Below are 9214 nucleotides of genomic sequence, written 5' to 3'. Positions count from 1 at the left end.
CTAGTTTTTCCTCCAAATTTTCGAAAATATGTGGTGATGTGTGTGTTGTGTTTCGGCTGAATGGGGTGCAAAAACCCTAGGTTTTCTATTTTATAAATTTTATTTTGCATAATAATGGACTTAAGTTTTGGGCTTTCAAATATATGAGCAATTGTGCCTACTCAATTTAGTTAAATTGGGCCCAAATAACACTTATTTCATTGAAAAATAAAAATTTATAAAAAGTACTTTTGTCCAAAACCGGCTCTCGGAATAAATCATGCTCGTCTCGTAAAATAATTTGAATTCTATCATTTTTAGAAAATTTAATCATTTGTAATCATATTAAGAGCCTTGAAAATATTAAGTGAAAAATATTTATTTTTGTCTTGATCGTCCCCGGTCTTCTTTCCCCCGCCTATTATCGAATATTTGGGTAAAATCCTTCAATTTCATGAAATCATGTCATATAATCATTTAATCATGCAATCATACCTTTAATCATATAATATGCATCAAGTAAGCATTTAAAATCAATTAAATAAAACAATTATGCAATTTAATTTATTTGTATGCACTGTGGTTTCCATATGTAGGCTTTTTGGATGTTACAAATCCTCCCCCCTTAAATAAAATTTTGTCCTCGAAATTAAGACGTACCTAATAATTCGGGATAGTGACTCCTCATCTCTGATTCCGTCCCATGTGTCTTCTTCCTCCGAGTGATTTAGCCATTTGATTTTGACCATCTTTATCACCTTGTTCCGCAACTTCCTTTCTTGTCTACCTAAGATTTGTAATATACATCTCTTCATATGATAGGTTTGGTGTAAGTTACAGTGGCTCAAAGTTCAATACATGTGAAGGGTTTGAGATGTACTTGCGAAGCATCGATATGTGGAAGACATTATGAACTCCTGCAAGATTAGGTAGCAACACCACTCGATATGCTAATGCTCCTACTCTTTCGAGTATCTCAAATGGTTCAATGAATCTTGGACTAAGTTTGTCCTTTCTTGCCAAATCTCATAACACCCTTCATAGATGATATTTTTATGAATACGTGATCACCTACTACAAACTCAAGATCTCGTCTCCTTTGGTCCACGTAGCTCTTCTGTCGACTTTGAGCAGTTTTCATTCTTTCTCGGATCTTGGCTACCATTTTTGCAGTGTGGTGAACTATCTCGGATCCTAATGTAGCTCTTTCTCATACCTCGTCCCAATGGATAGGCGATCTACATTTCTGTCTGTAGAGTGCCTCGTATGGAGCCATTCCTATAGATGACTGATAAATATTATTGTAAGTGAACTCCACTAGAGGTAGCTTTGGTTTACAACTTCCTTGGAAATCGATCACGCATGCTCGGAGTAGATCCTCTAATATCTGTATGACTCTCTAAGATTGACCGTCGGTCTGATGATTAAATGCGGTACTGAATAGTAGTTTAGTACCCAACGTTGGATGTAGACTCTTCCAAAATGATGAAGTGAAGCGTGTGTCTCGGTCCGACGCTATAGACACTGGGATCCCATGCAGTTTAACTATCTCTCGAATATATAGCTCCGCGTACTGAGTCATGGAAAATGTCATCTTCACTGGTAGGAAATGTGTTGATTTAGTAAGACGGTCCACTATTACCCAAATGACATTGAGTCCCTTCACTGTCTTTGGCAATCCTATCACGAAATCCATAGTAATGTTCTCCCACTTCCACTCAGGAACGCAGAGTGGTCGAAGCATTCTCGCTGGTTTTTGATGTCCATCCTTCACTTTTGACATGTCAAACATTTGGATACATAACGCATAATAATATCTCGCTTCATTCCCGGCCACCAATATAAAAGTTGTAAGTTCTTGTACATCTTGGTACTCCCGAGATGAACGGAATAAGGAGTACTGTGAGCTTCTGTCATGATGTCAACTTTAAGTGAATCTCCACTAAGAACCCATAGTCGACATCGATACTTGACAATGCCATCCTCGACTGAATATAACATGCTGCCCTTCCATTCATCTCGCTGTCTCCATTTATGTAGTTGCTAATCATCAGACTGTCCGGCTCGAATCCTTTCTCGTAGAGTAGACTGTATTGTCAAAGTAGCGAGATTAGGAGCCTCTCTCCTTGTATAAACTTCAAGATCAAATATCAGAATTTCCACTTGTACAGGCTTCTGTACTGATAAATGTGCCAAGACGATCCCCTTTCCACTCAAAGCATCCGCCACTACATTATCTTTGTCGGGATGGTAGCTAATGTCACAGTCGTAGTCCTTAACAAGCTCTAGCCACCGTCTTTGTCTCATATTCAAGTCTTTTTAGGTGAAAAAATATTTAAGGCTTTTATGGTCCGTGAATATCTTGCATTTCTCACCATACAAGTAATGCTTCCAAATTTTCAACGCAAATATGATTGCTGCTAGCTCAAGATCATGTGTCGTATACTTCTTTTCTTGTACTTTCAACTATCTTGACGCATACACTATGACCCTCTCATGCTGCATAAAAAATGAGCCCAATCCTATTTTTGAAGCGTCGGTGTACAACACATATTCCCCTTGTTCTGTCGACATCGCTAGTACTGGCACGATAGTGAGTTCTTGCTTCAACTGATCAAAACTCTTTTGACATTCTGGCCCCCATATAAATTTCACATTCTTCTTTGTCGAAGATGTCAAGGGTACTGTAATGGACAAGAAACCCTTGATGAATTTACGATAATAATCGGCTAAACCCAAGAAACTACGTATTTCTGTCACATTTTTCGGCACTAGCCACTGCTTGACTGACTCGACCTTAGATGGGTCGACTTCTACTTCCTTCCTTTGACACAATGTGGCCTAAGAATGACACCCTCTCTAACCAAAACTCACACTTGCTGAATTTGGCATATAATTTCCACTCTCGTAGAACTTGCAAGGTCGTCCTCATGTGCTAATCATGCTCCTCACAGCTCTTGGAATAGATCAAGATATCGTCGATTAAAACAATAATGAACTGATCAAAATATGACTGAAATATGTGATTCATGAGATCCATGAAGATCGCTGGGACATTAGTCAATCCAAATGGCATCACTAAAAACTCATAATATCCATAACGCGTACGGAACGCCATCTTATGTACATCCGTCTCCTTAACCCTCAACTGCTGATATCTAGATCTAAGATCTATCTTCGGAAATACCGAAGCCCCTTGTAATTGATCAAATAAATCTTCAATTTGAGGTAATGGATACTTATTCTTCACTGTCACTCTATTCAGCTCCCTATAGTCGATGCACAACCTCATAGTTCCGTCCTTCTTTTTCACAAATAACACTGGCGCGCCGCAAGGAGAGAAACTAGGGCGAATAAATCCTTTGTCTAACAGCTCTTGAATTCGGTCCTTAATTCCTTCATTTCAGCGGGTGCTAATCGATATGGTGCCTTAGAGATAGGCATTGTACCGGGCATCAACTCAATAAAAAATTCCACTTATCTTTCAGGTGGAATACAAGAAACATCGTCAGGGAATACGTCCGGAAAGTCCTTAAAAACCTCAACACCCTCGATAGATTGACTGTCAATGTCAGGTGCAGATATAATACTAGCAAGAAAACCTAGGCAATCCTTTTGAATAAGCTTCTTCGCATGAATGCATGAAATGATATGTGACATTTGATTGTTTCGTGTAGCCTCAAAGATGAACGCTTTCCCACCGGGCGATCTAATAGATACTGTCCTCCGTCGAAATTCAATTGTAGCTCCATTCAGTGTGAGCCAATCTATGCCCAAAATAATGTCAAACTCGGGCATCAGTAGCACAATAAGATCAGCTCGCATAATATTCTTTTGCAATTTAAGTTCAACGTCCTTAACCATGCTACTAGAGACCATATGCTCGCTAGAAGGTACTGTAACTATGAATCCTGACTCCACATCTACTGATAGGATTCCCAATTTCTTCACGAAAGACTCGGAGATGAAAGAATGTGTAGCTCCGGAGTCTAATAGATCGTAAGTAACTATTCCCGCTAGAAATATTCATCCTAGTAAAATGTGCATTATTCTTGATTAAGGTTTTATAGTTGTAGGAATTTCCTATCGTCTACGTCCTTCAAGTTTTCCATATTATCACAAGAGTCCCTTAAGTTTCGAAAATTTCATGTTTAGTCCCTTATGTTTCGAAAATTACAACATGACTCCTTAAAGATTCAAAAATTGCAATTTAGTCCTAGAAGATTTCGAATTGCCAATTAACCCCAAGAAACTTTCGAATTTTCAAAATTCCCCTCATCAATTTTTGAAAATTCATTTTAGCCCCTTGAAAGTTCAATCTTCTTCAATTTGATCCAATTAATTGGTATTTGCAAGAATTCAATTCTTTAAATTCTAGAGTTTGTAACATGCAATTCTAATTCATTAAATTCCATGCATCTCAATTTAGTTCCAGCACCCATGCTTTTATCTCATGCAATATAGTAATATAAAAACTCTTAAATAGTCGGAGTACCTGTAATAAGCGTAGTGTCTGGCTCCGCTTGCTCAGCATGCATCACATATGCCCTTCCAATCGTGGGTTGCTTGAGCTTCGGGAAATCCCCAGCCTTGTGTCCCATTTCTCCACACTTAAAGCACTTGTAAGTGCCCCACATGCATTTTCCATAATGTTGACGATTGCACTCCTTGCACTGTGGCTTCTCCGCTGTCTTCGGTACATTTTCTTTAGGTGGTTGTCCTTGTGATTTTGGATGTCCCGGCCGTTTAGGTGGTAGCATGAATGGTTTCTTACTCTGCTGACTCGATTGCTGATTAGCTTGCTGGGCACGATTCTTTTTACACTGTATCTCCCAATCAATATCCTTGAGTGACTACTCGGCTTTGGAAGCTTTGGCAACGACAGTAGTATCATCAGCAGAATCAGTGACCATCACATCGCGATGGATCGTGGGCCTCAATTCATCAAGGAAGTGTCGTAGTTTCTCCACCGCATCATTCGCAATCAAGGGCACAAAATGACAGCCCCAATCAAACTTCTGCACAAACTCAGCCACAGATAAATCCCCTTTATGGAAACTAATGAACTCTCTCTTAAGTCTAGAACATACATCAAATGTGAAATATTTGTCGTATAACACCCTCTTAAAGTCCTCTCAAGTCAATGTTGCCAAGTTCACTCCTCGCTTCCCCCCCCCCCCCCCCCACCACCATAAGGAAGTGTCGCCCTTAAGCAGATAGATGGTACAAAAAACTCGATCAGCGTCCGCCATATCCATATAACGAAAAATGACCTCCAATGATCGAATTCATCCCTCAGCAATGAATGGATCATTAGTGCCACAAAAATCCTCAGGGTTCATCCTCTTAAATTGCTCGTAGATACCTTCCGGTCGTCCCCTCGGACCATTACCCACGTGCTGCTCTAGTAAACGAGACATATCCGCTAATACATAGGCACTAGCATCCTGATTAGGTGGAGGTTGTGGAATCTCCTCCTCCTATCTATCCCCATTATCCCTACGTAGAACTCATCTAGGAGGCATATCTGTACAATTCGTCCCAACCACGTGACCAACATGCACTTAACATTTTAAAATAACGTGCATCTATCCTCTATATCATGCATCGTGAAAGGATATAAAATATAAAATAGTAAAAACTCACTATACTTGAGGCGTGACTTCTTGAGCTTCTCGGAGTGTCAGTACACAACCCTCTGAGGAATCCTTGGCTCTAATACCAACTGAAACGACCCTCCCTTTTTTAATTTTGAAGTTCTATTAAAAACAAATTTAATTAATTCAAAAATCACCATTTATAAATAACTTAACATTTCCATAAATCAAAATAATTTAACAATTTAAATATCAAGAGCATAAAATCCCTAAAATCTTCAATTACCAAAATTCGACTTCTACATTTAACATGATCAAAACTAACTTCAAAATAAAGCATAAAATCTCTAATAAAAATTTTAACAAAATCTTTTAAACTTTGTCAATCAAATCTAGTGCGGAAATAAATGTCTCTGAGAATGTACTGCCGTATTCGATCCACTCAAGCGTCAGCGCCTCCCTCAATATCATCATCACCTGAAGCATTCAAACCTAGAGAATCTAATGACTCAGCACGTTCTAAACATGAGTGAAAAATAATACATATACAAGCACATGCATTAAAATCATACATTTATTTAAAATAATTTTAAGCATAATTAAATCATATATCGTAAAATCATAAAATCGTAAAGCTTTGCAACATTTAACATTTTGGGTGAAGTTTGATACTTGAAAGTGACTAGTCTTTTATCCTCTGTTCGACTGATCAATTTAGCTCAGCATAGCGCATGGAACGGAGACTAGGCACCGCCATGGAAATACGATCTTCGGGCTCCCTCTAGGGCCTTGTCCCGTAAACGGGCTCCCTCTGGGCCTTTTCCTTCAAGAAATTCTCATAAAATTGTAGGTTCACTGTTCCTTCTTAAAACAGATCCCACACATATCCTCTATATACTTTGTCACAGTCAATTCACATCCCTCAAAATATTTTCCTCTTTAAAATATAAAATATCATGACTTTCTAAAAATAGCATTTTAATAGTAAGAATTGCACATCTTTACCATAAATCATAAAATATCATATTTTCATCAAAATCATCATTTTATATCATTTTACATGTGTTATGACACTTCAGAACGCTGCCAAGACTTTTCGTACTACCCATGTGTCAAAATGACCGTTTTGCCGCAAATGTAAAATTTCTCGATTTGATTTTTTCTTACTTTTATTGACTTTAGACCATTCTAAATAATTATTTAAGCTTAAATTTAATTTTAGTATTTTTATTTGACATAAATTCGAGGATTTCGATATAATTCTTTAACTACTAAGCGCTTTATACCCGAATTAATTTGAACTTTAATATTTTCTTTTCAAATTTTAAACATAGAATTTTTATTTCCTAAGTTACCTTCACGAGTCATGAGCCGCCCCCGTGGACCCACAGTTTGAACCTTTTCTTTTCTTCTTATCCCTAACTCGATCCTAAGCCACTTCCCTCGAGCCATCTTGCATTTTTCTCGAACCACACTCGAGCCACCTCGAGCCATCACCTATCCAGCACTCCTAGGGACCCAACCGGAACCCCTTGAACCACGTATAAGCCCACAGCCCACACGAGAATCCCTTGCGTACAAGAACAAGCCGCACGAGTCCCTCACGTTATGCTCGAGCCACCGTCGATCTAGCCTGCACCAGCCCCTGACTCAACCCCTAGTCATCCTACCTAGACCCTACTGGACCAACCCTGAACCACCTTGCCCTAGTCGCGAGCCCCCCCGTGAAGCACTCGCCCCTTACGCGCACATAGGAAGAGTCCCCTATACATGCAGAATCTTCCTTGCATGCTGAAGCTTGAGTGCTAGCCATGCTAGGACTCTACTTGGCCCTCGAACACCGCCTGCACAGGGCTGATACCATGCTTTGTCAAACCCTGGTGCAGTCCTCTTCATGGTCGAGCCCTTACAAGCCATCATACCAAGAAAACCCTAGGACACTACCCTCACCATGCACGGCCCCTTCTAGATCTTGTCCAGCCCTCGTCTCGTTCCTAAACAACACTTTTTCCATCCCATAACGTCCTATGTTGGCAGCGTACTCGTTGGAAATCATAAAACATTCGTATTTACATTAAAACTTTCAAACCTTACAAATAATCGTTGAAACGTTTTAGAAATTTAAACTCCCATATTTTTCTAGCAAACATAATTAAAATATGCATAATTTGATTTAAATGTTGAGTAAAAGGATTTAGAAAACGTGCCTTTGTGTTTAAAGCTCTCGAATACACGATCGTCAGCAAAAGACATGAAAAGGGACGAACGGGCGACGAAGAACCCTAGCTTTTCCTCCTCCAAATTTTCGAAAATATGTGGTGATGTGTGTGTCGTGTTTCGGCTGAATGGGGTGCAATAATCCTAGGTTTTCTATTTTATAAATTTTATTTTGCATGATAATGTGCTTAGATTTTGGGCTTTCAAGTATAGGAGCAATTGAGCCTATTCAATTTAGTTAAATTGGGCTCGAATAACACTTATTTAATTGAAAAATAAAAGTTTATAAAAAATTAGTTTTCAAAAATAATGCATTTGATATTTTAAAAATCCATCGTTTGCCCAAAACCTGCTCTCCGAATAAAATCATACTCATCTCGTAAAATAATTTGAATTCTATCATTTTTAGAAAATTTTAATCATTTTTAATCATATTAAGAAGACTAGAAAATATTTAGTGAAAATATTTATTCTTGTCTTTGTCGTCCCCGGTCTTCTTTCCTCGGCCCATTATCAAATATTCGGGAAAATCCTTCAATTTCATGAAATCATGCCGTATAATCATTTAATCATATAATATGCATCAAGTAAGCATTTAAAATCAATTAAATAAAACAATTATGTAATTTAATTTATTTGCATGCATGTGGTTTACGTAAGTTGGCTTTTTGGACGTTACATAAAACATCTCTAAAAATAACTTAAAATTATTGTTCAATACTACATAAATATCTCATCTGACTTTCACAACAACTCTTGCTTCATTGTTCATCTTTAGGAAGGTCTCAACTTCCTTAAGCCTTTTTTTTCTTGTCATCACGTGCAAATTATTGCAAAGATGAGATTCACATCCAGTATGTAATACTCAATATGATGATTTAATTGAAATTTGTTTCAATATAGAACATACCATTGTCAGAACTCTTCTTGGCTAGATATTCTATGTAGTTGTGCTTCCAAATTTCAGGCTTCTTGTAAAGGTAACAAACTTGTTTTGACTTATCGGGTTCTGTGGACTCTTTAGTAGCCTTCGGAGCTTGCTTCATATTGGGCTTGTTTTTCTTGGAAGGAGCAGAACACTTCTTTCTTTTCTCTTGTGGGCCTTTTTTCATCCCACACAAGGACTTCACTAGGTAACAAGTTTTTCTTTCTTTATGGTGGCCTATTAATATTGAACTTCATCACAAACCCGCCAAACAAGGATGAGAGCGATATCAGTATTAAGTCCTTGGACATCTTGCTCGTGATGACCAAGTCTAAGCCCACCAGCTTTTAATGAGCCTGATCATCCTAACATCATGCTAATGAACCGATGTTTCATCTCTCATATGTATAGTCATGATCTCCTTGAAAACAGCATACCTCAAAAAATGTGTCTATACACCATACAACTCTTGTAGGTGTGTGATATATCAATAGTA

At 38.2% G+C, this 9214-nt stretch overlaps 1 protein-coding gene across 1 annotated transcript; it reads right to left on the bottom strand.

The window, feature by feature from the left end:
* Window positions 1-3456: 3456 nt before the first annotated feature.
* LOC142541850 (uncharacterized) lies at window positions 3457-4739 on the bottom strand. The gene is made up of 2 exons (XM_075648304.1): window positions 4475-4739; window positions 3457-3968 (listed from the first exon to the last, which is right to left on the bottom strand). The coding sequence occupies exons 1-2, from the start codon at window positions 4737-4739 to the stop codon at window positions 3457-3459; spliced, it is 777 nt and encodes a 258-aa protein (XP_075504419.1).
* Window positions 4740-9214: the final 4475 nt, after the last annotated feature.

This window comes from Primulina tabacum, chromosome 4, assembly GCF_025594145.1.
Source record: "Primulina tabacum isolate GXHZ01 chromosome 4, ASM2559414v2, whole genome shotgun sequence".
Lineage (NCBI taxonomy): Eukaryota > Viridiplantae > Streptophyta > Magnoliopsida > Lamiales > Gesneriaceae > Primulina > Primulina tabacum.
The sequence above is the reverse complement of the archived record's forward strand: the minus strand, read 5'-3'. Positions and strand labels throughout refer to the sequence as shown.

Bases quoted from the DNA above. Each gene is read 5' to 3' on its own strand.
- LOC142541850 (XM_075648304.1), bottom strand. From the start codon at position 4,739: ATGCTACCACCTAAACGGCCGGGACATCCAAAATCACAAGGACAACCA. The intron at 3,969-4,474 runs GTACTCCGACTA...ACGATCTATTAG, and splicing joins AGACACTACGCTTATTACAG to ACTCCGGAGCTACACATTCT.